The 25,554-nt window shown below is 48.8% G+C and overlaps 13 protein-coding genes across 13 annotated transcripts; 7 read left to right on the forward strand and 6 right to left on the reverse strand.

The window, feature by feature from the left end:
• Positions 1-278: 278 nt before the first annotated feature.
• Positions 279-2,541, forward strand: hscA (putative Hsp70 chaperone (HscA); the record flags this gene model as incomplete). The annotated part of the gene is made up of 7 exons (XM_002564984.1): positions 279-324; positions 386-436; positions 512-638; positions 736-901; positions 960-1,667; positions 1,731-2,211; positions 2,273-2,541. 7 exons carry the CDS (start codon positions 279-281, stop codon positions 2,539-2,541), a joined length of 1,848 nt encoding a protein of 615 aa, XP_002565030.1.
• A 421-nt stretch (positions 2,542-2,962) lies between these two features.
• N7525_005242 (ribosome-recycling factor) lies at positions 2,963-3,875 on the forward strand (the record flags this gene model as incomplete). Its single annotated transcript, XM_002564983.1, has 2 exons — positions 2,963-3,424; positions 3,528-3,875. 2 exons carry the CDS (start codon positions 2,963-2,965, stop codon positions 3,873-3,875), a joined length of 810 nt encoding a protein of 269 aa, XP_002565029.1.
• Positions 3,876-4,075: 200 nt separating this feature from the next.
• Positions 4,076-5,214, reverse strand: N7525_005243 (uncharacterized protein; the record flags this gene model as incomplete). The annotated part of the gene is made up of 2 exons (XM_002564982.1): positions 4,076-4,989; positions 5,091-5,214. The coding sequence occupies 2 exons, from the start codon at positions 5,212-5,214 to the stop codon at positions 4,076-4,078; spliced, it is 1,038 nt and encodes a 345-aa protein (XP_002565028.1).
• A 189-nt stretch (positions 5,215-5,403) lies between these two features.
• Positions 5,404-5,634, forward strand: N7525_005244 (CDC26 family anaphase-promoting complex subunit; the record flags this gene model as incomplete). Its single annotated transcript, XM_002564981.1, has 1 exon — positions 5,404-5,634. One exon carries the CDS (start codon positions 5,404-5,406, stop codon positions 5,632-5,634), a length of 231 nt encoding a protein of 76 aa, XP_002565027.1.
• Positions 5,635-6,563: 929 nt separating this feature from the next.
• On the reverse strand, positions 6,564-9,562 carry N7525_005245 (Zn(II)2Cys6 transcription factor; the record flags this gene model as incomplete). The annotated part of the gene is made up of 8 exons (XM_061213335.1): positions 6,564-6,891; positions 6,960-7,411; positions 7,475-8,028; positions 8,085-8,366; positions 8,417-8,761; positions 8,828-9,343; positions 9,397-9,441; positions 9,508-9,562. 8 exons carry the CDS (start codon positions 9,560-9,562, stop codon positions 6,564-6,566), a joined length of 2,577 nt encoding a protein of 858 aa, XP_061070356.1.
• A 2,089-nt stretch (positions 9,563-11,651) lies between these two features.
• On the forward strand, positions 11,652-12,310 carry N7525_005246 (iron-sulfur cluster assembly protein CIA2; the record flags this gene model as incomplete). The annotated part of the gene is made up of 2 exons (XM_002564978.1): positions 11,652-11,862; positions 11,937-12,310. The coding sequence occupies 2 exons, from the start codon at positions 11,652-11,654 to the stop codon at positions 12,308-12,310; spliced, it is 585 nt and encodes a 194-aa protein (XP_002565024.1).
• Positions 12,311-12,572: 262 nt separating this feature from the next.
• Positions 12,573-15,725, reverse strand: N7525_005247 (U5 snRNP component Snu114, putative; the record flags this gene model as incomplete). Its single annotated transcript, XM_002564977.1, has 4 exons — positions 12,573-13,135; positions 13,229-15,457; positions 15,517-15,656; positions 15,706-15,725. The coding sequence occupies 4 exons, from the start codon at positions 15,723-15,725 to the stop codon at positions 12,573-12,575; spliced, it is 2,952 nt and encodes a 983-aa protein (XP_002565023.1).
• A 267-nt stretch (positions 15,726-15,992) lies between these two features.
• erg10B (acetyl-CoA C-acetyltransferase) lies at positions 15,993-17,438 on the forward strand (the record flags this gene model as incomplete). The annotated part of the gene is made up of 5 exons (XM_061213336.1): positions 15,993-16,057; positions 16,124-16,173; positions 16,229-16,304; positions 16,364-16,856; positions 16,923-17,438. The coding sequence occupies 5 exons, from the start codon at positions 15,993-15,995 to the stop codon at positions 17,436-17,438; spliced, it is 1,200 nt and encodes a 399-aa protein (XP_061070357.1).
• A 242-nt stretch (positions 17,439-17,680) lies between these two features.
• On the forward strand, positions 17,681-18,065 carry N7525_005249 (sugar O-acetyltransferase; the record flags this gene model as incomplete). The annotated part of the gene is made up of 2 exons (XM_061213337.1): positions 17,681-17,705; positions 17,815-18,065. The coding sequence occupies 2 exons, from the start codon at positions 17,681-17,683 to the stop codon at positions 18,063-18,065; spliced, it is 276 nt and encodes a 91-aa protein (XP_061070358.1).
• A 322-nt stretch (positions 18,066-18,387) lies between these two features.
• N7525_005250 (putative ZIP family zinc transporter) lies at positions 18,388-19,887 on the reverse strand (the record flags this gene model as incomplete). The annotated part of the gene is made up of 3 exons (XM_061213338.1): positions 18,388-19,544; positions 19,607-19,786; positions 19,842-19,887. 3 exons carry the CDS (start codon positions 19,885-19,887, stop codon positions 18,388-18,390), a joined length of 1,383 nt encoding a protein of 460 aa, XP_061070359.1.
• A 339-nt stretch (positions 19,888-20,226) lies between these two features.
• Positions 20,227-21,868, reverse strand: N7525_005251 (Atg14 domain-containing protein; the record flags this gene model as incomplete). Its single annotated transcript, XM_061213339.1, has 2 exons — positions 20,227-21,150; positions 21,206-21,868. 2 exons carry the CDS (start codon positions 21,866-21,868, stop codon positions 20,227-20,229), a joined length of 1,587 nt encoding a protein of 528 aa, XP_061070360.1.
• Positions 21,869-22,298: 430 nt separating this feature from the next.
• N7525_005252 (uncharacterized protein) lies at positions 22,299-22,962 on the forward strand (the record flags this gene model as incomplete). Its single annotated transcript, XM_061213340.1, has 4 exons — positions 22,299-22,607; positions 22,661-22,719; positions 22,776-22,840; positions 22,898-22,962. 4 exons carry the CDS (start codon positions 22,299-22,301, stop codon positions 22,960-22,962), a joined length of 498 nt encoding a protein of 165 aa, XP_061070361.1.
• A 493-nt stretch (positions 22,963-23,455) lies between these two features.
• Positions 23,456-25,153, reverse strand: N7525_005253 (uncharacterized protein; the record flags this gene model as incomplete). The annotated part of the gene is made up of 2 exons (XM_061213341.1): positions 23,456-24,543; positions 24,604-25,153. 2 exons carry the CDS (start codon positions 25,151-25,153, stop codon positions 23,456-23,458), a joined length of 1,638 nt encoding a protein of 545 aa, XP_061070362.1.
• Between the last annotated feature and the right edge of the window lie 401 nt (positions 25,154-25,554).

The raw sequence follows: 25,554 nt of genomic DNA on the forward strand, positions 1-25,554 counted from the left end.
TAAGGCAAATGTACCCTTATAATAGACAATAGATGTCCATATGTATGCTACTACTAGTATATAGTATATAGTATGTAATATATGTAATATACTACCTATGTTGTACTCCGTACACGGGTGAGAATAACCGGAACCACGTGACTCACCGCTTCCGAAAAATTTTCTGGTTTTTTTTTTGTGGCTCCGACTAAATAATGCACTTTGATAAAAAAAATTTCCTCTCTCCCCCACCATCCCTCTTCCCATTCCTCCCTCAAAATCACATCTAAAATTTCACAATGGCCGATTCTGAGGTTTACGACGGTGCTGTCGGCATCGATCTTGGTGCGTTTTTGCTACTCTAAATTCGATCGCACAGCCGCTAATTGCCATTTTTCGTTTTTAGGCACTACCTACTCTTGTGTTGCCAACTACGAGGGCACCAATGTCGAGATCAGTACGCTTTCCCCCCCCAAAAATTCGATCTTTCCATCTTTCTCTCAAATCTCTCAAATACTGACTATTTGATCAGTTGCCAACGACCAGGGTAGCTACACTACCCCCTCCTTCGTCTCTTTCACCGACAAGGAGCGTCTGATTGGTGATGCCGCCAAGAACCAGGCCGCCATGAACCCTGCCAACACCGTCTTCGATATCAAGTGAGTTGGAAAAAAAAAAAATCTCTTGCCCAGCCCATCAATTCGAGATATGCGCATTCTCCACAATTACAAATTCGTTCTGACTCAAATGGAACAGGCGTCTGATCGGTCGCCGCTTCGAGGACCCCATCGTCAAGAAGGATGTTGAGTCCTGGCCCTTCAAGGTCATCGACCAGGGTGGCAACCCCGTTGTCCAGGTTGAGTACCTTAACGAGACCAAGGTCTTCTCTCCCCAGGAGATCTCCTCCATGGTCCTCATGAAGGTATGGCGAAATATATATGTCATATTTGTGGGATTTGTTTGCTGACTAGTTGGCACAGATGAAAGAGGTCGCCGAGATTAAGCTCGGCAAGAAGGTTGAGAAGGCTGTCATTACCGTGCCGGCTTACTTCAACGACAACCAGCGTCAGGCCACCAAGGATGCCGGTGCCATCGCTGGCCTGAACGTTCTCCGTATTATCAACGAGCCTACTGCTGCCGCTATCGCCTACGGTCTCGGCGCCGGCAAGTCTGAGAAGGAGCGCAACGTCCTTATCTACGATCTTGGTGGCGGTACCTTCGATGTCTCCCTGCTGAACATCCAGGGTGGTGTCTTCACTGTCAAGGCCACTGCTGGTGACACTCACCTTGGTGGTCAGGATTTCGATACTAACCTCCTTGAGCACTTCAAGAAGGAGTTCCAGCGCAAGACTGGCAAGGATCTCTCCGGTGATGCTCGTGCTCTCCGTCGTCTCCGCACTGCTTGCGAGCGTGCTAAGCGTACCCTGTCCAACGCTACCCAGACCACCGTCGAGATTGACTCTCTCTTCGACGGTGAGGACCTCAACTCCTCCATCACTCGTGCCCGTTTCGAGGACCTTAACGCCAAGGCTTTCTCTGGCACCCTCGACCCCGTCCAGCAGGTCCTCAAGGACTCTGGAATTCCTAAGAACAAGGTTGACGAGATCGTCCTTGTTGGTGGCTCCACCCGTATTCCTCGTATTCAGAAGCTTCTGAGCGACTTCTTCGATGGCAAGAAGCTCGAGAAGGTAAGACGAGACAGCACCACTTTATCTAACGTCTAAGCCTAGTTACTTACAACTTTCTCTTAGAGCATCAACCCCGATGAGGCTGTTGCCTACGGTGCTGCCGTTCAGGCCGGTATCCTCTCCGGCAAGGCTACCTCTGCCGAGACCGCTGATCTGCTCCTTCTTGATGTTGTTCCTCTTTCCCTTGGTGTTGCCATGGAGGGCAACATCTTCGCCCCCGTTGTCAACCGTGGCCAGACCGTCCCCACTATCAAGAAGCGCACTTTCACCACTGTTGTCGACAATCAGAGCACTGTCCAGTTCCCCGTCTACCAGGGTGAGCGTACCAACTGTGCTGACAACACCTCCCTGGGAGAGTTCACTCTTGCTCCCCTTCCTCCCATGCGCGCCGGTGAGGCCGCTCTCGAGTGTGTCTTCGAGGTTGACGTCAACGGTATCCTGAAGGTCACCGCCACTGAGAAGACCTCCGGCCGCACTGCCAACATCACCATCTCCAACGCTGTTGGCAAGCTTTCCAGCGCCGAGATTGACCAGATGGTTGACGGTATGTTTTCTCTGTTGATTCTATTTCTTTTTGACTATATGCTAACGTGACTTTAATGTAGATGCTGCCAAGTTCAAGACCAGCGACGAGGCCTTCACCAAGCGCTTCGAGTCTCGCCAGCAGCTCGAGTCTTACATCTCCCGTGTCGAGGAGATTGTCTCCGACCCTGGCATGTCCATGAAGCTCAAGCGCGGCAACAAGGAGCGCATTGAGTCTGCTCTCAGTGACGCCATGGCCCAGCTCGAGGTTGAGGACTCCACCCCCGAGGACCTTAAGAAGAAGGAGCTTGCTCTCAAGCGTCTGATCACCAAGGCCATGGCCACACGGTAAATGCATACATGGGAAGACATGAACATAGACTTATGGCCAACGAATTTTCCTCTTTTTCCCGGGACTCTGCTTCTCAGGGAATCTGCACCATGTAGACCTTGGGCAGAGTTGGTCTCTGTCACGCTTTGTTTATGAAGCCGGGCAACTTGGGCGCAGTTTTCTTTTCTTGAAAAGTATGATTTGATTTGTTTTTTGTAGACGAAGTTCGCCATCTGCAATTTAATGACATTGTGATGATCTCCTTTCGTAATAATTGGAACACTTTATAGTTCTATACCATGCATGGTAATATTGGGGTTGAATTTCTTATTTTCTTTTTCTTTTCTTTTTTGGCCGCGAGGCTGAAAGGCGGGTAACGTGAGAGATAACTTCGGAACTGTCCACCTCCGCCTCACAACTTTCTACACCAACCACTTCTACCATGCAACGCATTATAACCCAATCCATTCGCTCCTCTTGCCCTCGTCTTGTTGTGCGCCCTCAAGGGACGCAAGTGTTTCGATTTTCATGTCTCCTACCCCGAACACAGCGCGGCGTTCCTCTGAACGTGCGTGAGTTTACCAATTCGCCTGCCCTATACAAGAAAAAGGACAAGGCCAAAAAAGCTTCAGCTTCAGCTTCCGAGCCAGAGGAAAGCTCCAGCGCTCCTTCCGAAGATCCCTTTGATCTTTCCCAATTACACAATGGCATTTCCACAGCTGTTGCTCGGCTAAAGGATGATCTGTCCAAGCTTCGCGCAGGAGGGCGTTTCAATACCGCAGTCCTAGAAAGTTTGAGGGTCCAGCTGAGCAAAGATAGCAAAGATTCAGTCAAATTGGGGGATCTGGCGCAGGTTGTGCCCAAGGGAGGACGCATGGTTACTCTTTTGGCGGCCGAAGAGGATGTAAGTTCATGCCACTCGACCGCACTGATTTCTTTTCTTGTCGGGGACGTGAGCCTGATATTGCTGTACCAATAGGGAACCAGTACTAATACACTTTGAGCAGCACTTGAAACCTCTTACTTCAGCAATTGTCTCCTCAAACCTCTCCTTGACCCCTCAGCCTGATCCCCACAACGCCCTCCAGCTCAACATTCCTATCCCACCGCCTACAAAAGAATCCCGGGACAAGAACGTCCAAGCTGCCAAGCAAGCATTCGAAAAGGCCGCCGGCGTAGTGCGTGACTCTAGGGGTGCCATGCATAAACGTCTTCAGGATATGCAGAAGAAGAAACTAGCTCGGCCAGACGACGTGCGCAAAGCCCACGACCAGATGGAGAAGGTTACAGAGCAGGGCCAGAAAGAGGTGAAGGATGCATTTGAAGGGGCCAAGAAAACATTGGAACAGGCATAAAAAGCCCGATTGGCAAGCCAAGGAAGGGTTATGAAAAATTATACATATAGCCTATGGCAATGGGCGTTTGTAGAATAATACTTTGTAATCTAGGTACAGGCATAGGCACAATTGTGAAAGATAGGGGAACATAGGGAAATGAACCCGGTTAACGAAGCAAATATAATACAAATCACTCTCTAGCACTCAGTTCACACACATTAAACGCTCTTGGTCTTGCGGCCAGCAGAGACAAGAGATTCAATCTTGGCCATGAACTGTGAGGTCTTCCCAGTCGTCTGGTAGGTCCCGTTGTTCCTGAGGTTCTTCGACACCTCTCCCAATACGGCATGTCCGTCTTTGCCGACTTCAAACTTGGGGTAGTTCCCCTGAACGAACGTTTCCATGAGAGACTTGGTGTTTGCTGCGTCAATGGGACTAAACTCGACATTCCGAGGCTCCACAAGGTCACCCTTGCGCTGTGAAATTCGATCGGCACGAAGCTGAGCCAATCGTTTGGTCTCTTCCAAAGCCTCGGCCTTATCATTTTCATTGTGGAACAGAACACTCTGGCCCTTCCATAGGCGCCTTCCAAGCTCATAGGGCGCGATATAGCCATTGGCAAAGCGGCCGCCCAGGCTGGAAAGCTTTTCATAGACAGCAGCCGAGCGCGAGTTCACGTCTGTGGGAATTGAAGGCCAGGTCTCTTTCAAGGTAGAGTAGTTGATCTCCTGGGGCTCGTAGCGAATAGGGGTTGGCCGGGATTTGATGATTTGCTCTTGCAGAATTTGGTCGATAGCCGCCGCTTCGGCATCTTCGCCCTCATCATTCTCCGAAGATCTTGCGTTCCTGCGCGGGCCGTTTCGGTTACCTTTGGCGGCTTTGGCAGCTTTGGCGGAGGGTTTAGGTTTGCGATTTGGGGGTTGGTTGCCGCCTCGAACGTTGCGTGATCTCGGGCTGCGGATAATCTTAGGTTGCTCTCCACCGCTAGCTCGTGCCGCCGCAAAAGATCTAGCGTCAATCACTCGAGGAGGACGAGTTTGAGACTGGTTGGTCCGAGCTGGGGGGCCATTGTGATTGCGAGGTCGGTGGGAAGGTGTGGCCGATGAGGGGCGGGAATTTGGTTTACGGTTGTCTAATGGGTGTCAGAATTCAAACTCCCAATGGCCACAATAAGTGAGAGGCAGTTGTACAACTGTATTTATCTCAATGTCTGCTTCCCTTGTATGTACTTACCGGATGGCTGGGTTCGATCTTCGGCCACTGTACGAGTACAGGAGAACTGGCGAGCAGGTGTAGAAAGACCAACTTTTGCCCGTTCGCAGTGCAGGGAGATCTGTCTCAGCTGTGGCCGAAACATATTGTAATCTGAATGAATCGGATCGTACGCCTAGAGCGCTTTGGCGAAGAGACTTGATACTGTTAGACGCGGAAAGATTGAATGAAGAATTGCAGTCACGTGAGTCACCGCCCTCCTCCGGGCTTCCAAGTAAACACCCCATTGTCAACTCTTCCATTGTTTCATTGCAATACCTTTCTGACTGCCAAGATGCTTCGTCGAAAGCCAACAGCTATTGCTATTACTTCCGAGGATGTTGCTGCTTTTGAAGAAGCCAGACTTCGCAAACTGTCTGAAGAAAACAAACACCCAGAACAGCACGTAAAGGGAACCTCCAATGTCAACCTTGACCCCAGCGATGAATTGAAACCACTTCCAGGTGACAAGGCTAGGATTGTCCGGACCCGCGAAGAAAGAATTGGCGTTAGTCGGCGCGGTTGACTGTCCACGCCACGATCTTGAGCCCCTAGACCACCATTTCATGTTGCTATGACTTGGTCCACAATACGACACTTGGATATGAGGTACATAACCCGATCATGATCTAAATTACTTGGAGTTTCTCTCTGGGTGGCATTATTCACCATTAACAAAAATGAATAGGGCAAGATCTTTGTTGAAAACATAACACTCGTCCCATACATCCCACACCATCTTCCTCGTATGACAGCATATGCAGCGAGTGATCGAACAATAATAATAGAGCATGGTGTTTTCTAAAGCACCAGACGATCATGACATTGATAGGGCATGTGTTTCTTTTTGCCGATATCTACCAACATCCTAGCATATCCCAGCATTCCCCCTATGGTTACCCATTGGCTGGGACATTGACTCAACACTGGAGAAGTAATGATACATTGGAAAATCTTGACAGTACAGCAAACAATGTACATTATTTTGTTGAGGACACATCTATCGAGCATCCTGATAAGAACTGATGCTCTAAGAGACCCCTCTCTTTTGGCTTATTTCAGGATTTATTCGTTCTGATCAGTGTCTTTTCCACGACTATCAATTCTTTCCTGAATTCAGTCTACCAAAGAGACCAATTAAAGCAAGCTTTTGACGTACGACAGGACTCATGCATCAACTATCATCCCGGCCGTTTAAGAGATGTCATGATGTTTGGGCATCTCTACCTCAGACCTTTCTTCATTGGGCCATGCCTATGTCCCTGGTGCTTGTAGTGTAAAAAGAAACAGAAATATTCCACAGGGGAAAAAAATGGAACAAAAAAATGGAATATACAGTGACGATAGCAATGGTTGGCTAGGATAGTGAGACAAGAACCAGCAGGCCAAGAAGGGAAATCGGGGGATTGGACGGGAGAGAAACAAGGTCGTAAGATGGTTTGGTATTTGTGCGTCTTATCCTCTTTGGCGCTTGGACATATTATTGTCGGAGCTAGCATCAACTGGATAATTCCATCGCCGTTTCAGCCCTTGTGGATCATACACACTGGCAACACTTTGCTGCCAGTCTCGTGCTGAAAACACAACTGGAGGTGTCTGGAACTGCGAAGGCGAGAGAGAGTGGGTAGATGTGACAGAGGGCACTTTGTTGGGTGTCTCGTATTGGATAGGGTATTGGGGGTTCATAACGTTTTGTACACTCGGTACTGAATTGTTTATAGGCATTGGTGGGGAGTTTGTGCTGACGGTAGAAGGGTTCACGGAGAAGGCCATGTCCCATTGACTAGAGTGAAAGATTAGTATGAGACCAAGCGAGAGTCGAGTGTTGAGAGAAGTGGATCATGTACATACGTGATGATTCGGGTCGGGTCCCAGTGATTTTCATCGACCGAAGGGGCATCTAGAGGATGAGTTGTTGAAGGCTGATGGGCAACCATCCCGAGGGATTGTATCTGGGAAGATGTGTCGGACTTCGAATCTTCAGCACCAGCCGAAATCGGAGGGGTTGCCGGGAGCGGGTTGTAACGCACTCTGGATTGGATTTGATTCAAGTGCGGATGGTAGTGCGCATCCATAGGTGGACTGGGATGGTAGGGTTCCGAGGGACTGCCGTATGGGAAACTGGGCTTCAACTCGAAAGGACGCTGCATATCGGCGGAGAAAGCCAGTCTTAATGAATCGATCTGAGCCTGAATCTCCGGCATGGGCCAGGCGGCGGAGCATGTCTCGAGAATTCTCATATGACGAGTGAAGAATTCTCGGGCATCTGAATTGAACTCCGGGTCGGGGGAGGTAATTGCAACCTACTCGTATTAGAATGTCTGTGCTACGAAAAAGAAAACTCCCACAGATTGTTAAATGCTTACCAGGTGCAGCATCGTACAAGTCAGGATACAATATATGGCAAAATTGATGCCTCTTTGCATGTAAAGTAGGCCAGATAGCCCGAACCTCTGCAAGATGGCTTCTTGTAGTCGACAGAGGCTTTTTGCCGAGGAGTAGCACAGTGACATATGGATCTTCCATTCACCGCCGGCTGCAAAAGATTGAGAAGCGAAAAGCTGAGGGCGATGTAACAAAATAATGGCGAGGTGGCAATGAGAATGCATATTACCCACAAAATGAGATGGAAGCCACGGTGGAGAGCCATCGGCAGGATAGTTGACCTGTAGGTCTGGAGGAAGGTTGCGAAGCCAGTCTGCGAAAAGCGGGTTGTTTTGTACAAATCGGGCATCTGCGCCCCAGTCCTTTTGCTTCTTAACTTTGTGATAGATATCTGTAATTATGCGGATGTGGTGCGCATTGCGAACGAAATAGGCGTATTGTCTTGAGCGGTCGATCTCGTAATGATCGAGACCTCTGATATCCAGCGTCGGACGCATTTCCACTGTCTCAGGATCGACCCCGTAATCCGAGCGGCCTACTTTAATTAGAAGCTGTTGATTCTAATAAAGGATGGGACGGAGATAGACTTACCTTGGGGCCCGCCGATCATTACCTCAACCACCATGAGAGCCTGCCACACTCTTGTGTGCACCAAGCATTCAATTGGACCCAGTCCACACGGCCTGCCTTCAGCGTGGTTACTGTAATGTTCATGAATGTCCAAATCCTTCGCCATTGAGACAATAGTCTTGACGGTCTGCCACGACCGATAATAGTACCCTTTCTTTGGCAAAGATTCCCTTGCTTTTAGTAGCAGAAGTAATGCTTGGATAGTACTCAAACGTGGCACATCCATAAAGCTAGTCTCGTGTCCTATAAGATGTCAGTTTTTGAAGATGGCTGCAGGAATGTTCAATATTGACTTACTATTAGCCAAGGCAAGCCACTGCGCGCCTTCTGCGGGCTCATCAGATAAGCGGCCCGCACAGGCAAAAAGGGCCTCGAGAAGAAGGGGAGAGATGGAATGGCGATCATGCTGCCATTGATAGTACAGATGGGCACGAGATACGACAGGAACATATGGATGTATCTCATCAAAGTAGATCTTGAAATAAGCCATAACGTCGTCTTCGGCAGGCATGAGCTCGGGGGAATCCGAATCGTCACGCCCGATCCGGTTCTGAGAGGTGGGAGTTGCTCTTCAACGTCGTCCTGGACAGGGGCCTCGGGTTCAATTCGATCGGTGCGTTGCCTTCTAATGTATGGAGCTATGGAAGGGTGGGAGTGTTAGCCAACAGTCGCGGGAAAATACATAGAAAGGCAATGTGCCATACCAATCCCGCTCTCATCAATCTTCAACTCCCCAAGTACATCGCTGAGGTTTTCTGCAGTTGACTGATCGTTATCAACATACACGTTCCGATCTGATGATCCCATAGACGGAGTCTGCGGCCCCGGAAACATCTGAGGCTGTTGATAAGTTTGGTGCGACATTGCCATCTGTGGTGACTGAAGATCGTTGTAGATGGCGGGTTGAGCCTGGGGAGGGACGAATTGCGAATACATGCTCATTTGATCATACGAGGAAATAGTGTTCACAGTTGGCTGACTGTTGTCCTTGAAGATCGGGGCGACCGGAAATGTATGAGAACCCTCAGGTGCGCTAGAGGGTCCTCCGGTCTCGAGAGTAGGCTCGCTCTGGCCATCAGGGAGAAAGTCTCCATCTTGCCCGATGGTCGGAGGGACACATACCAGCTTTAGACGAGTGCATGCAGAACAAGGCCACGTATTTGTCGTAGCTGCGTCACACTTGATTTTCCTTTTTCGGCAACCGTTACAGGCTCGCATCACTAAACGCCAGGCTGGTCAGTATTTGTTGACTCGTCATGGGCGCTTTTCATACCCTTCAATCTCTTATGTCGGTTATGCTCATCAACAAATACATAGTCTACACCAACGAATAGTTAGTTGCCAATGCAACATGCAAGGAACGGATGGTGCTTAAGGGACATACTTTTCTGGCCTTCTCTCGGGGGGCCCGCTGGGGGCGCAAACGAATAACCTTGCATACTTGGCCGTTTGATAACAAGTGTTGAGTTTGTAGAATGGCGTAGACTGTGGCAGTTGAGGTAACTCAAGCTGGTATTGGGACTATCGGGGTATCAAGAAGGAAGGAAAAAAGACTGTGCTGGACGTTCTATCCACAAGGACCCGCCTCGGGAGATTGAAGGACGTTGTCGGTTTGTAGGTGAGAGACAATGCAGAGGTCGAATCTCGCCCTGCGAGATAAGGATTTGCCGCGAGTGTTCTAACTGCGCCCAGGAGGCGATAGGTCTGAAATGAAGAGCAAAGGCAGAATCGTGGGATGCTGGAGTAGTCGAAGTCCGAGCAGATTAATCGGGGCAGACAAACAGTTATGGTCGCGACAAGCCCCAGAGGCGCTGGTCGATGACAGACTCCAGGTTGCTCAAAGGCTGTGATTGACTTGCCGAGGCTCCGCAGAAAATTGATCGGCAGAAGTTGCGAAAGTCCCAAGAAGTGCAAGTGTTCTGCAAGGCAATTTGAGAGGTTTGGCTCTCGGCAAACCGAATGCGACGTATATCAAGTGCGTGAAGCTGGACCGAAAAAGAGAATCAGGCTGACTCGGGGCTGGAATGCACGTGGTGAATAAATAGCTGATTGCTGTTAAAGTACGGGGCGGATTAGCGTCGGTTCCCACACATATAATCCAGCTCAACTAAGACAACACAGAAGAGTATCGAGAGTTCCCCAAGGGCAACTGCTTACAAATCGGATAAGTAGAAAGGGTTTGGGTGCATATCCATCGATATCAATGTCACAAGGTACTCCACATTTGAATCAACGAGCCTGGCGCATAGCTCAATTGGGAGGGAATATGTGGAAGAAGCGCGGAGCATTAGGAAGAGCAACCCAGGTTCACAAGTGGAGACATGGAGACATTGGCGAATGGGCTGTAGGGCTGTTTATTGAGAAAAAAAAAAAAAAGAAAAGGGGAAAATTAAATTGTGTGAGAGAGGGAGAGAGAAGAAGAAGAAGATCAGAAGCTGAGGGGTGGTGCCAAGTTGTGGAAGAGGATCCAATAGCGCCCGCCGCTGTGGATTTTCCCAGGGTGGAGGGGCGATCCGGATTGGATTTTCTATGTTGTATACGGGATGTAGGGATCTAATTTGGATTATATACGGAGTAGATGATCTTATACTTGGTTTATTCTATAGCAGGGAATTATTCCAGCTGATTTCCACGTACGGAGTATAACATATACATATATCTATATATACAACATAGGTAATAGCTATATAAGAGTTATATTAGTAGTTGGTGAATAAGGGATGAGGGCGTCTCCACTTAGGAGTGATACTGTTACCTTAGTGAATCAGTAGTACAAAGTTATTTATGCTATTATGCTATTATAATGAGTTATTATGTACGGGGTACACGGAGTACTTCCGAGGTTATATAGAGGGAAGTACGTGTTATATGCTATATACCTAGGTATCTAGGTATACTACATGTATGTAACTATAACTGCAATGATGCAATAGTGTCACATAGGGAAAAAGTAAATAAGTAAATGACCTAAGAAATAAACAATCCACACTCCAAAGCTTTCTAAATAGACCCAAATATTCGAGAAAAAAAAAAAGAAAAGAAAAGAAAACGAAAAAGACACGTTCTGGTGAAATATAGAATTAGGCCCAAATTGCCGGGGAGACTTCGGATAAAAGTGATTTTCAAGCCCGTCGATCTTCCCGAGCCACTGGGATTGTCAGGTTACATATTCCGTACATACATAGTAGAACTTTAGCCCTATTATTAGGGATATATAGGGACATATTAGGACCGTTAATGATCCCAATATAATTACAGTATAATGCATAATCTATACATGTATTCCTTATAATAACTACATAGTTAATATACTAAATCGCGATATATTAAAATTGGAAAAAAAAAAAAAAAAAAAAAAAATTCAAAATACAAGATAGGGTGGTTTTACAGACGGTACTTCGTGCGGAGTCATTACCGAAGACTTCGCACGTGAACATATGATAAACTGATAAACGTTATCGCAGTTCTGACCCTTCTACCACTACACCTTACTCGCCACTCTCTACTGGTCCTTGTATCTATTTCATCATGGCGGAAATGCAAAATTCAAACCCTACGATCCTCAATTCCGCTGATCTCCCCACGCGGTTGCGACCCACCGCCACTCGCAAGTCCGAGTATGGTGGTATCTTCACATCGGCCCTGCCCCTCGCCCCAGTAGACTTTGAGAGTGCCCCGTCATCTGACTCAGAGGATGACAACCTACTAGAGGAGCCTATTGATGAACAGGAGATATATGGTAAGATCGGATACATCTCTTCAGCAAAAAGCCCCGGAGATGATTACCCTTGCTCAGTCCACTAAAACGATCAGATCTCATCTCGTCGATCTCCGACCCGGAACATCCAATCTCGCTCGGTGAATTAGCCGTGGTCTCTCTCCCAGATATCGAGATCAAACCAACCCTTCCTGATGTCCCTGACTCGCCTCTGCAAACTGTCACCGTGCTGATCACGCCCACAATCACGCACTGCAGTCTGGCAACCGTCATCGGTCTTGGCGTCCGCGTTCGTCTGGAACAGTCTCTCCCCTCAAGATTCAGAATGGATGTCCGAATTAAAGAAGGTACACACAGTACCGGAGACGAGGTCAACAAGCAGCTCGCTGATAAGGAGCGGGTTGCCGCAGCCCTAGAGAATGGTGCATTGATGGGGGTCATTGCCAAAATGATGGAGACTTGTCATTGAAATTTCGGAACCACTTTGTACTATAAACGGGGTAATCCATCGATGATGCAAATCCCTAGGTAACGACATATCACCAGCAGATAGACCAGGTCCTTTCGTGTCACGACCGCCTACGATGAATGACTCTAGATCTTGAAGAAGCATTGGGATGAGTATTAGAAGTACATATGAACTTTGCTACCACCACAAGATTGTTTACACCGGATCAAAGGACTCCCCTTCCGAATAGCCAACCCTATTTTGAGCAGTGAAAATTTTGAGATCATGAGTCCAGCACGCCACTTTCCTTCAAACCCTTCCAGAGCTCCGGCTCCAAAAACTTACTCACAGTAACATCTTCAGCCAGACCCTTGCGCCTCCGTGTTTTTAAGACAAAGTCACGGGCAGTAGCCATGGCCGGGGCCATCTCCAATGGTTTGAGCTTGATATCCCGGTCCAGTGGGTCACCAGGAACCACACTCCATTTATCGAACGCAAGGTTTACCATAGCTTGACCTTGTGTGTGAATTCGGAGATCGGTCTCAAATCCAAACGAGTCAATCACTGGGATTAAACCACGTACAGAGTAAAGAGGCGTTCCCGCAATGGGACCGTCTGACAGGACGTGACCTCTTCGGCGGGACAAGACTGTGTACACCGAAGCCACGGAGTCTGCAGGTCCTGTCATCGTAACGGAATAGATCGGCTCCATGAGACGCGGAGATGCCATAAGGAACGATGAGTATACAGCACGGCGGGCTGTAGGGATAATCTGGCCCCCACCGCGGTATATGGCCTGATCGGCCAGGGACACGTCTGTGAGCCTGAACTTCGTGTTTCGAATGGCTAAATTTCAATTAGTGTCACATTCGTCATCTGCGCCGAAACCGCAAGGTCATTGGCGAATGAGGGGGGGGGGGGGGGGGGGTCAAAACTTACGTTCTTCACAAAGAGGACCTTCCCGTGTACCCCAGCTGAAGCCTTGAGTGATAGAGTCTCTAACGGTACCGAGGAGTTTCTTATCCACTTGAGAGGGTAAAGTGTCATCTTGGAGAATATTGGGACCCATTTCATCCGGTCCGAACGCCCAGATGCTTCGCGCTGCAAGCTTATCCCAATCGTAATTGTCCTCGAAGTATCGGGCAACCTTCCGAATAGGGTCCTTGATACTGACTTTGCCACTTTCAATATCCTCTGCAATCCCATCATCTAAAGGCTCCGCAATCATGGTGATTTTATTCTTCTTATTCGGGGTGATGGAGTAACACATGATGGCAGAGGTTTCCACCACAGTCTCACAGAAGCGTGTAACAGGGTCGGAGACCTTGATCTCCATCTCTGAATATAGTCTCCGGAGATCATGGAGCACACAGTCCATGTAAAGCTCACCGGTTCCTAGAACCACATGCTCGCCAGATTCTTCAACCTTGGTTGAGATGAGGGGGTAGCTCTTGTTGATTTTCCGCAGTCCATCCAACATCTTGGGGAGTTCTGATGGATTGACCGGCTCAACGGCGACCTTAAACACTGACTCGGTCATGTGCCGAATTGGACGGAAGATGTACGCCTCCTCGTCATCTTCGAGCTTCAGGGGCACCAGCGTCGCAGTCTTGACAATGGAGTTGTCGACGCCACCCAAAAGAACCCAGTTCCCGGCGGGGACACCATTGGTCGGGATGTTGTAACGCGTTTCCGCAATCCACGTGTCGGAGATGGTCGCCACTACCATGTCTTCCTCATCCTCTGGTGTGTAGCCCTCACCGAGGACACGGACCTGCTGACCAGGTCGCGCGGTACCACTCATAATCCTTCCAAAAGAGTGGAAACTTCCGGCATCGGTACTGCTGAAGAGTTTGGTGACATGGATAACCAAAGGTCCGTCTTGATCACAAGCGACCATTGAGGCCCCAACCTTGGTATCCACAGGCCCAGTGTAGTATCGCTCCAATGCTCTCTGGGCACCTTCCACAGGGGAAGGAACGTGCTGGACAACCATGTCCACAAAGCCAGTGGCCGATCCAAAGAATTTCTCACAGACCAGACTGAGCAGCTCCTTGGCATCGGTCTTAAGCTGAGATGGCTTCAAATGGACGCCGACGCTAGCCAGAGTCTCTTTCAAATCCTCGGGGCTCTCGCTTAGTGTGTGAGAGTAGAGCTTGTAAATCGACTCCAATACAAACTTGACAAATGACCGCTTTGCGTTCTCCTCCACTCCTTTGCGAGTGAACTTTCGGCTCTTGGGATTGTAGAAGATGTCACCCCAAAGTCGCGCAGCAAATTCTGCCGAGTCTAAGCTCGGATGATTGTCTGCGTACATCCGGGCAAATGACTGCAATGTAAAGCACCAATTCATCGAGCTTGATGCAAATGCAACATTACCCTTCTCCGGGCTCAGTCGTCGTCGCTCGCCTTGCCCTGGCAAGATGTTCTCGATAATCGTATTTACCTCTTCAATCACATGCTTCAACTTGAAATAGGCATCATTGGGAGGAAGCTTGAGCTCGAGAATGAGTCGATCCATCTTGTTGACGACCAAGGTCAAGGGAAGATCTTCCAATACTGCATGTTTGATAATCTGCTCGGTGTTCGCCTGAACACCTTCGACAACATCCACAACCAGTACCACACCGTCAGCTAGGCGGATAGAGGCAGCCACCTCATCGACAAAATTCACGTGCCCGGGGGTATCAAGGAGGTTGAGCAGGTGAGATTTGCCTTTAGTGCTTGGGAGAACGAGACTCATCGGTGCCGACTTGATTGACACGCCCCGCTCTCTCTCTAGGAAATGGACATCAGTGTATCGCAGTTGTTCTTCCCTCTTCCGCCCTGTGCGCTTCTCCAGTCGCTCTGTTAGGTCGTGCGTGAATTTGACCAACATATCCATGAAAGCAGTCTTTCCATGGTGCAGGTGACCAACGATTGCGATGTTTCTTGTCTGTGCTGGAAAGTTCAAGAGATCAGACATGAACTCCCGAGAGAAATGTACGGGTGGGAGTTCAGTCTCTGCAATCGCAAATTTCTTCTGCTGGACGGGGGCAATGATGGGCTCTGATAATGGTTGGGCATCTTCCTCCTGAACCATAGTTTCGACATCCTCGCCGTAAACTTGTTGTGCGCTGGGGTAGTATTGCTTATCTTCGTGCAATATGACCGCATTCGAAGGACCCTCTGGGGAAGAAGACACAATCAGCGATATTTTAGACTGTGAATAAGACACGTTGACATACCATCGACTTCCATCAACTGTTGATCATTTATCTCCTCTTCTTCTTCATCATTGAAAGCCTCATCAAACTTGAAGGCTTGAGGTTGGACATCTTCATGATGCTCCTCGTCGGATTCCGCATCACCGATGTAGTTACCAAACCTAGGCACAGTTAGCAAGGTTGTAGATTCAATGAGTTAAATAAACATACTCATCATAGAGGTCATCCATAATGAATTGTAGAGAAAAGGTGTGAAGGTTAAAAAAAAAAAGAGGGACTGTAGCTCCAGACGCGTGTCGGAGAAGTTGAGGATCTCAACTTTCACTTGGTCCGAGCGTTTTTCGGAGTACTCGTGCCTACACCGTACAGCTCCTCACTCCCCACCATACAATTTCACTCTTATAGATGCCCCTCCCTCTTTGATCTGGATTATTTCCCACTTCTCTCGACTTCTGTATATTCCTATATTCTCTACTTCTGCTTTTCCCCCTTCCAAAATGTCTTCTCTTCCTCCTGTCTACATTGTTTCTACTGCCCGTACCCCCGTGGGCTCTTTCCTGGGGTGAGCATTCCTATATTCTTCCTTCCCCCCCCCCCTGAAGACTTGATCTGACATTGGTTACTGTAGCTCCCTTTCTAGCTTGACTGCTCCTCAGCTTGGTGCACATGCCATCAAGGGTACGGCATATCAAACTATATTCTACCTACCTTCAATGCTAATAGTACTTTACAGCGGCTGTCGAGCGGGCTGAGGGCATCAATGCCTCTGATGTCGAAGAAGTCTTCTTCGGTAACGTTTTGTCTGCTGGGTGAGTTAACTTTACTACATACTCTAGCGCAATTGAGACTGACATATTTTCGTTTATAGTGTTGGACAGAACCCCGCCAGACAGTGCGCCATCGGTGCTGGCCTTACCGAGTCTACCGTCTGCACCACTGTCAACAAGGTCTGCGCTTCTGGCCTGAAGGCCATTATTCTCGGTGCTCAGACTATCATGACCGGAAATGCCAATGTTGTTGTCGCTGGTGGAACTGAGTCCATGTCGAACACCCCTCACTACCTGCAAACCTCTCGCAGCGGTACCAAGTTTGGCAGCCAGACCCTGGTTGACGGTATCCAGAAGGATGGTTTGACTGATGCCTACGGCAAGCAGGATCTCATGGGTGTTGCGGCCGAGGAGTGCGCTGAGGACCACGGTTTCAACCGTGCCCAGCAGGATGACTATGCTATCCGCAGCTACGAGAAGGCCCAGGCTGCCCAGAAGGCCGGTGCTTTCGACTACGAGATTGCCCCTATTGAGATCCCCGGCTTCCGTGGCAAGCCTGGTGTGACTGTTTCCCAGGATGATGAGCCCAAGAATGTGTGTACATCTTGTCTGCGTCAAATTATTGTTGGCTTTTGACTAACCATTCCTCACGGCTTTTAGCTCAATCCTGAGAAGCTCCGCGCCATGAAGCCCGCCTTCATCCCTGGCACTGGAACCGTGACCGCCCCCAACTCTTCACCCCTGAACGACGGTTCCGCCGCCGTTGTCTTGGTTTCCGAGGCTAAGGTGAAGGAGCTCGGCCTCAAGCCTATTGCCAAGATCCTGGGTTGGGGTGATGCCGAGCAAAAGCCCAGCAAGTTCACCACTGCTCCTGCTTTAGCTATTCCCAAGGCCCTGAAGCACGCCGGTGTGACACAGGACTCCATCGATGCCTTTGAGATCAACGAGGCATTCAGTGTTGTGGCTCTTGCCAATCTGAAGCTCCTTGGTCTCACCGAGGACAAGGTCAACATCCACGGTGGTGCGGTTGCAATTGGACACCCTCTCGGGGCCAGTGGTGCTCGTATTGTGTCTACCCTGCTCGGTGTCTTGAACGCCAAGGGGGGCAAGCTTGGCTGCGTTGGTATCTGTAACGGAGGTGGTGGTGCAAGCGCCCTGGTGATTGAGTCCATTTAAAGAGTAAACTCTGTTGATAAAAAAAAACAGGGATGTGAAACGACCTTCGATCTTTGCATGTGAAATACCAAGTTCAGTTTTGACGGGGCAGATACTCGGTGATTTTCTGCAGACATACCCCATCCTGCAGCGATGAACATTTGCAGTATCAGTACCCATTTTCTCGGTATCTAGAATAGTTAATGAGATATCCTTGTGTGTTTATACCCTGAATTCCACTGGTTGCTTCGTATTTGTCTCGGATGAAGAGAAGAGTCGAGTTTGAGGGTCGATCTTCCAGCATTTCAACGTCAAGGCATTCAGTTCGTATTATATTGCCATTTCTATCTCGACTCGTTGAAGTTATTCGTGGATTACAGTTGCAATATCAGTATAGGTAGCGGATTCTACGCCAACTTTCTTCGACTCGAACTTGTAAAGAAAAAAGAATCAAATCTAACCAAAATCCCTGACTGTCTCACTGTCCTGGACTGTGGCTTAGTTTCCGTTGGGAACAACGTCATGATTGGGCCTAATGTCAACATCATCACGGGAGAACGCGAGACGGGGATCGAAGCGCGAAAAGCCCATAAAGGACTGGAGTTTACGGGACCCTTGTCATTGGCGATGATTGCTGGATTGAGCTAATGTGACGATCTTGGCTGGAGTCACCATCGGCCACGGATGTTCCATCGGTGCTGGCTCCGTGGTGAAACGGGATATACAGGCCCCGAGCGTTGCAGTGGGTAGTCCCGCTCGATTAATTAGGTCGGCGCGAGGATGAATCAAGTGTGTTTCATGCGCTGCATGTGTTTCTTGAGTACCCTCCGGGATATCCACATACAAATGCCTGAAATCCATGGATAAATAAGAGTGTTATTAACCTGGTATACATTCAAAGGAAAAGTCGCTCGCTTCGTTAATCTATCAGGCATCATGAAGAAATCCCACCGAACAATAATTAAGGCTCTCAAGCAAAGGCCCCGACGAATGCCATTAGGAGAGCGCCGCAGGCAACAGACACACAAGCCTCAACACGTCGCCTACCTCTGAGGGTCTCATAACTCGACTCACTCAGGAAGTCCTCGGCGAGGAGTTCCACCAGCCCCGCAAAGAGCAAAAGACCGCTGCTGATGGCATTGGTGATGCCGACCATCAGCAGACCTGTTGCGCTAGCAGGATCGTAGAGATTGTGTAGAACCAAACCGATAGCTTGGCCAAGGGGAGTTGTCGTTCCGTATGCCAGTGACATAAGCCATGGTTTCATTGAAGTCGGAGCGAACAGATCCGGTATGAGCGACGCAATCCGAGACCCTAGGGCGAAACCTTCAAAGGTCTGATGAAAACTGATTGCAATTAATAGGACAACGAAGGAGGTGCCAGTCGCAACACTGAGCGCCATGCCGATGAAGATGCTGTGAAACAAGATGCCAGCCTCCAAAAGGAGACATTGTAGTAGCTGACGTTGCGGATTCTGGATTGGCGCATCTCTGTCAGTCTGCTGTCGGTGGCTTTCGCTTACACGGGGTCGATGTCGGTGGACAGGCCGTGACTGCGCAGAATGGGCTGTCTGTCCACTGATAAGTCCGTCGTCATCCATGTAGTCATCCAGCTCATCAAGGTCGTCCTCATCGTCCTCTTTATCCGGGGATGAGGTTGCCAGGTGATGGCCGTCCGATTCATGGGACGAGCCAGCTCTCGTCGCCCGCGACTTGGAGCTATGTCCCATGCTATCTAAATAGATATTATCTGAAACCTGCGGGGCCTCTAGCCCCGAGTAATCGACTGGATTTCCCCCATCAGGTATTGAGTCACACCCAACCTCGCCAATGAGATTATCATGCTCGCTTCCGTGCACATGCTTTGCACCTTTCATTGCGAAGAACATTTCCACGATAACGACTGCAAAGACCGATATCATCGCAACGAATCCTGCCATAGCGCGATAAGTTTGGCTCCAAAACCGGGGGAGACATGGATCGGTCAGAGAGACGAATGCAGTGGGGAGCAGATGGACGAATGCCGTGGCAATCAATACGCCCGTTCCAAAATGTCTTGATATAAAGAGGAACCGACGAGGAATGGGGAGACGAGGGAAACGGCGCGCCAAAACCGGAAAAGAGCAAGCTATTATAGTTTCAGCATTAGTAATGGCCAACTTGAGAGATGCAGGAGAAGCCAGTGCATACCGAATGTACTCAGCCCAAGGATGAGGAACAGTGCCATGACATGCAACGGGGTGTTATAGGCCCCCCGCTGCTTGGATCCGCATGCCGGTGTATCATCTGAAGCTCCATCTCGCCGAAGGAGTTCTGCTCGCAAGAGAGCATCGGGGATTTCTGAAATTGCGGAGAGGGCACGCTTCAAGTCTGCTCGGAGAATAGTTAGTAACCAATCACGATCAAATTTGCAAAGATAGCTAACCTGACGGTAAGACATTTGCAGTGTGCCAGTCTTGGGCATTCTGCATCTTGTTATCTCAAATCCGTTGAGCTGTAACCACATCCCCGGTTGGAGGGGAATGTTCCGCTAACGTAGGGATCTAGGTCAAGCAATTGGGTTTAAGACGAGGTATTGCGCCAAGATGGTAGACCAGGAAGATGAAACATAGAGAGATATTATATCTTTAAAAAGAAACAAAAGAGGCTTAGGGTGGCTTTCTTGGATAACGTGAGTCTGGATTCCCTGAGCTCCTAGCTTAGTCATCTCCCACGTGGGCGATACAGGTCCTGGGATTTGATGAAGAAAGGAAAATGACATGGATGTGTGTGATGTACGGAGTACATGACATGGAATAAATACTTAAGACTCATTCATGTCCTCTACCTGCTACCTTAGTCCATCCTTTGGTACCCTTAGGTCGGGAAGAGGCTTCCTCATTGCCTTGAGTCCTCCCAGAACGTGTTTTTGAAGTTCTGTTTATTTCCACCGATCCGGATTGAGACGGGACAATGACCTTGCCACTTTGCCGGACAGATGACTGAGGAGGAGAATCCACGACCGTATCATCCCATTCTTTTTCTTCTAGCAATTCCCATTCAGCACTGGCCATTTCCCCTAGAAGGTTGGACTTCAATTTATCCACAATCTTGGTTGGGGTTGGGAGTTTCCATATTCGCATGAATTCAACTCCTTCCGATGCTCCCAGGAAAGAATGTGCCGTGCCATGAGAATAGTGACCCAACATGGGAAAGGAAGTTGTTCGCTGAATCGTGGTTTTGGGAGAGTCCTTGGCAGATTTCATTTGTGTCTGCGTGTCTCTCCCGGCAAAAGCTCGCAGCAGAGTGGAAGGGTGTGCTGGCGGAGCAACTAGAAGTTGCCACAAACTCTTCCCAATATCACAGACTTCCTCCCAAGAGTCCGATGAGAGGTTTATCCCTTGCGTTCGACATAACCATGCAACGTTCCATGCCAGCAGGGTGGCTCCTTCAAGAAAGAAGGCATATGTTGCGGGATCCTCCTTCGCTAACCGGGGTAGAGGCTTGTCGATAAAGAGAGGCCGCGGGCGTGGTGTGTGGATGCGCGGGTCCACCGTCCTTGATGCAGCTGGACTCGAAGACTGGTAATCAGCTCCATCGTGACCGTCGCGTGACCGGTATGATGCTGAGGGGGTGTAGATCGTAGGCGCGGGATGGTTTTTGTGAGGGAGTGTAATTTCGGCGGGAAGCCTCAAGGAGAGATAGTGTGAGACAATGATCAGAAGATGAGCGATGTTAGAAAAAGACGTGGATATCTGTTCATGTGGAATACCTGTACCCGCCCTGTTAGTATGCCACGGGATGAATGACTGCTTGAAAGCCACCTCGGGACGGTGTGGACTTGCCATTCATATCCCTCAGGTCGACAATAAAACCACACCCAAGTACGTATGTCTCCCGACCTTGGCCCTTCTTCGTAGCCTTCCGGAGGCCATATATATTGGCGACTTCTCGACAAAGATAAATACGTGACTCCGCCGTCTTGCTATGAAGGGAATGCCAAACATGTTCCACCCGTTTGCTGGTATTTTGAACGCCCGCCAAGATTCCAGTTTCCCGCTCTTCTAGTTGGAAATTGGCAGATTCAGCATCTGACCGTCTTCTTGCTAGGACTTCTTTTTGCTTTGCAATCTTGGCTTTTTTGGCTTCTACCTCTATTTTCAAAGCCTCAAGCTGATGCGAAACCAATTCTCTCTTTGCCAAAGACACTGCATGTCGAGTGCTTATCGTTTGGAGGACCCAGCGTGGAGAGCAAGCTTTGTCTGTATCGAGCAGGTCTTGTGCATGTGGGGAAGGCTTATCCCAAGGGCTACCACATGTAACGGCGCTTTCGATTTGCTTTCCAAGGACTTCTTTCTCCAGAAGAACTTGGGTACTGTCGATTCGTAGTTGATATAGCTGATTGCGGGCACATGTCGGACAGTGGAAAGAAAGGCGGGAATGAGGGGCACGTGAGCATATAGAGCAGCTCATCGCAGACAATTCGATTTTATTTTGAGCGGTTTTCTGAGAGCGTAAGGGGCATTTCCATGTTGCGTTCCAGGATAATTATGGGTGCTACTTGAGTCGCCGAGAACCATATAGCGGGGTGAGAAGGGGTCATCAAGGAGATTCAAATCCCACATGACTCAAATAATATGCTGAGATAAAGGATATGAGCGGCCTCAAGTCATCTTTAGCCAATCCTTAGAGAAAGGAAGAGGAGAAAAGACGGGATGATGTGCACATGCACTTGTCGACGTCACCTGATCCGTTATCGCAATCTTATCTCCCGTTTTCGATAGGAACCTTTGAAACATCCACGAATCAAAACAAAAAGCGACTCCAAATTCCACTGAAACAATCGTTCGTTCTGATATGGCTTTGCTCTGACATATCTTCATACCAAGCCAACCAATTCAGTATGCAGTCAACACCAAACAAGCCCAGCAAGATTCCTCGACCGGGGACAATGTCACCCCGAGGCAGTCAAGGAAGCAAAAGCTCGGGCAGTGGGAGCTTCCAAGAGAACAAAAGCCCTCGCTCACCGCAATCACCGATCCAAGCTCCTACACCTGCCCCTATCTATGATGAGATCCCACTTGTCTCTGGGTTGACACAAGGACTCGAGGACTGCAACTGGGAACAACTCCAGGGGAAATATGCCGATGCAATGGAGGAACATGGCCGAGTAGAAGAGAATCTTCGTGTTGAAACGGCCAAGCTTCTTGAGGTAAGTTCTAAAAACACGCCCTACTTACAATTTCGTGTCTGAGCAACTGGTAGGTTTTCATGGCATGGTCTCAAACTACCGTTTCGCAAGACGAGAACAGGGCTTTGAAAAGGTTCAATCAATCCAGCTTTGGCTTAAGATAACGGACACATAATTAATTATCCACAGGTTCAAGACCCAAATGCAGCACGTCCAAAATTCCGAAGTCAATGTGGAAAACAAAAAGAAGCATTGTGAGTCCCCCTTTGTCCTCTTAGGATCACAAAGACTGATCGCTCATCTATCTAAAGATGTGGAAGTAGTAAAGGCTTTCCAAAATGCTCTCGCCTTGTTAAACGATCAAATGAAGATTTAAGCACATGAGCGACACGATGTTTATGAATTATGAGGTTATGTTACCCTATCCCTTCTGAAGACCAATCTTCCAAGACAGGAATTGAATCAATATGCAAAAGCCATCCATTATGTACTTCCTCACTTATATGATGGCCAAAAAAGAGAAGAAAAAAATTAACTAATTAACTAAATGTACTTACTACAAGTAAAGAGAAAGGCCGTTGAAATCCTTCATGACATTCATAGGAGACAGCTGAAAGTATCACCATTCATCATTGCAGGCAAAGGACTACAAGTTGATTTCTCTGGTAGTCACCATCATTTCTAAGGCCTTGGTGATTATCCTCGAGATCGTTCACTCCGGGCAGCTCTCCCTGTTATGTCTTGCCAGCTGGCGTTGAAGCGTCTGCCGGTATTGGCCAATAACCCTTCCTCCTCGGCTTCCTCCGCATCTTCATCGAGTTGGGCTTCGTCCAACTGGGGTGAACGGAGAAGGGAAGTAACAAAGACAATTAGATATAAGCCTGCGGTGTTGGTGTTAGATCAATGCGAAGATGGAATTCCGGTGGGAACGGAACGAGAAAAGACTTGCCTAGGAAGAAGAACTGAGCCCAAAAGAACACCACTCCAAAGAATGGGTAGTTCAGGGTGACTCGGTTCAAGAATGTGCTCACGACACTGGGCGTGCAAACTTGCTGCGCAGCAGGATTCTTTGCCAACTCTGAGCATGGCTTGATAAGTTCTTTGCTGTTTGAACAATCTGGATTTCTGGTGAAAGCTCCCGGGGCACGATCACAGAATGTCTGTGGGCCGAATGTGGCATACTGGGGGGCGACTACCATCGAAATGGAATAATTAAGTGCTAAAATGATCAGCATCAACATGGCGGTGGCTAGGAGTAGAGCCTGGGGAGATGTGTGGCCATGTCTGATTTGGAAAATCCTAATCCATAGGAAGCGGATTCCGACCACGGCAATTCCGACCACAGAACTGGAGAAAAACAGTAATACAAGGGCGGTAAAGATACCGTAGTCAAAGGGGAAAAACCTGGCGGATTTAACAAGCGCCCAGTTGATGGGGTTAAAGATGTTGACATGTGCGAGGATGTATCCACAACGATGCTTGCAGATCGAGTTTTTTGCTTTGTCGATTGCCGTTAAGAGCATCGATACCCACGTGAGAAAGGCAATGAATAGCAGCAAGATACCTCCCAGGAGCTTGAAGGGACGCAACACTGCCCCGAGTTTGTACCATGCCCTTATCAACCAGCTGCGGCCTCCGCCTTGGGATTCTTCGGCTAGACGTTGGCGCCGGATCAGGGTCCTCTCTTCCCGCACCAGTGTATCTAGTTCTCGGCGGTCCTTGGAGGACAGAAGCTCGGGGTCTCCGGCACATCGTCCCTCAAGCTGCCGTTGCCGCTCTTGGTTTATGTCAAGTTGTTGGGTAGTGCTCGCTCGCAAGGTAGCACTAGAAATTGATGGTGCAGTCTTCATCAAGCTGATTGGCAGAAGGGCCAGTCCCACGGATGTGTATACGACATAAAGACAGAGCCCAATTGTCATCAACAGGCCAAGAGCAAATGTGAGAGCACGCTCGCCATCTTTTCAGAGTCATATCAGTTTCACAGTTCTGCCCAATGCCAGAATACTCGAATACTTACGGTTTTCAGTCAGTAAGCGCTTGAAGTAATCCAGATCCATGTCATTCTTTCCCCGTGACACTGGGACGAAGAAACCAACTAGGAACAAGATCAGGACGACCGCAACGAACGAGAGCGTGTATTTAAGAGCACCCCAAATCCGTTGGCCCAGAGTTTGGTTCCCCTCCTCGCTCGCGACCTCGTCATATTCCTCATACCAGAAATATGTGAATGGAATGACCAGAAGACAGAGTAAGGCATCCAAGGAGTAGAGAAAATAGTAGATGATGGTCAAGGAATAAGTGATTCTGTCCACCACATCCTGCGTTGCCCAGTCCTTTCGCTGGCCTAATTTGGACGACGTAGTCGATGACACTAAAGCGACATCGACAGGAAGCAAGAGCACTGTTGCGAGAAGACTAGTAATAGATATGATGCAAGCCAGGGTGACTGAAGGAGATCGGTCGCGGGGGGTTTGGTAGACATAGATAAACACTGACGCCACTGCCAGTAGAATAGCTACCACCACCCCATACACAGCCCAGATGAGGGAAGTCTGAAGGAGTGCCATATTGAAGGATAGCAGTTCACACTTTGCACATTTGTTATGAGGTTTGCATCGACAACCCTAGCAAAATCCTGAAGGGGTGCCAGGAATGAGACTTACAATAATATCAAATCAAGATTCCAGCTTCCCTCCCGAAGCTGGCGATCGCCTGTGTCGTCATTGGTTATTCGACGCTAAACCAATTTGATCTTTACAGCAAAATGGCGGTAGGATTTATCAGGCAGAATATGTTGACCGTTTGATTCTGCCAGACCAGTCAGCTGACCCGCTCCCATCTCCGCTTTGTTTCCGCTTCAAAGGAGCTACAAACTTGAACTACACAAGGTAGAGATCAATCTTGATCTTGATCTTGATCACCTCTCGTTTTTGTATTAAAGCTTTTATTTGCGTCATCTCTCTTTTTG

The sequence above is a fragment of the Penicillium rubens genome (assembly GCF_028828025.1).
Source record: "Penicillium rubens strain IBT 27055 chromosome Unknown utg000002l_segment0_segment0, whole genome shotgun sequence".
In the NCBI taxonomy this organism is placed as follows: Eukaryota; Fungi; Ascomycota; class Eurotiomycetes; order Eurotiales; family Aspergillaceae; genus Penicillium; species Penicillium rubens.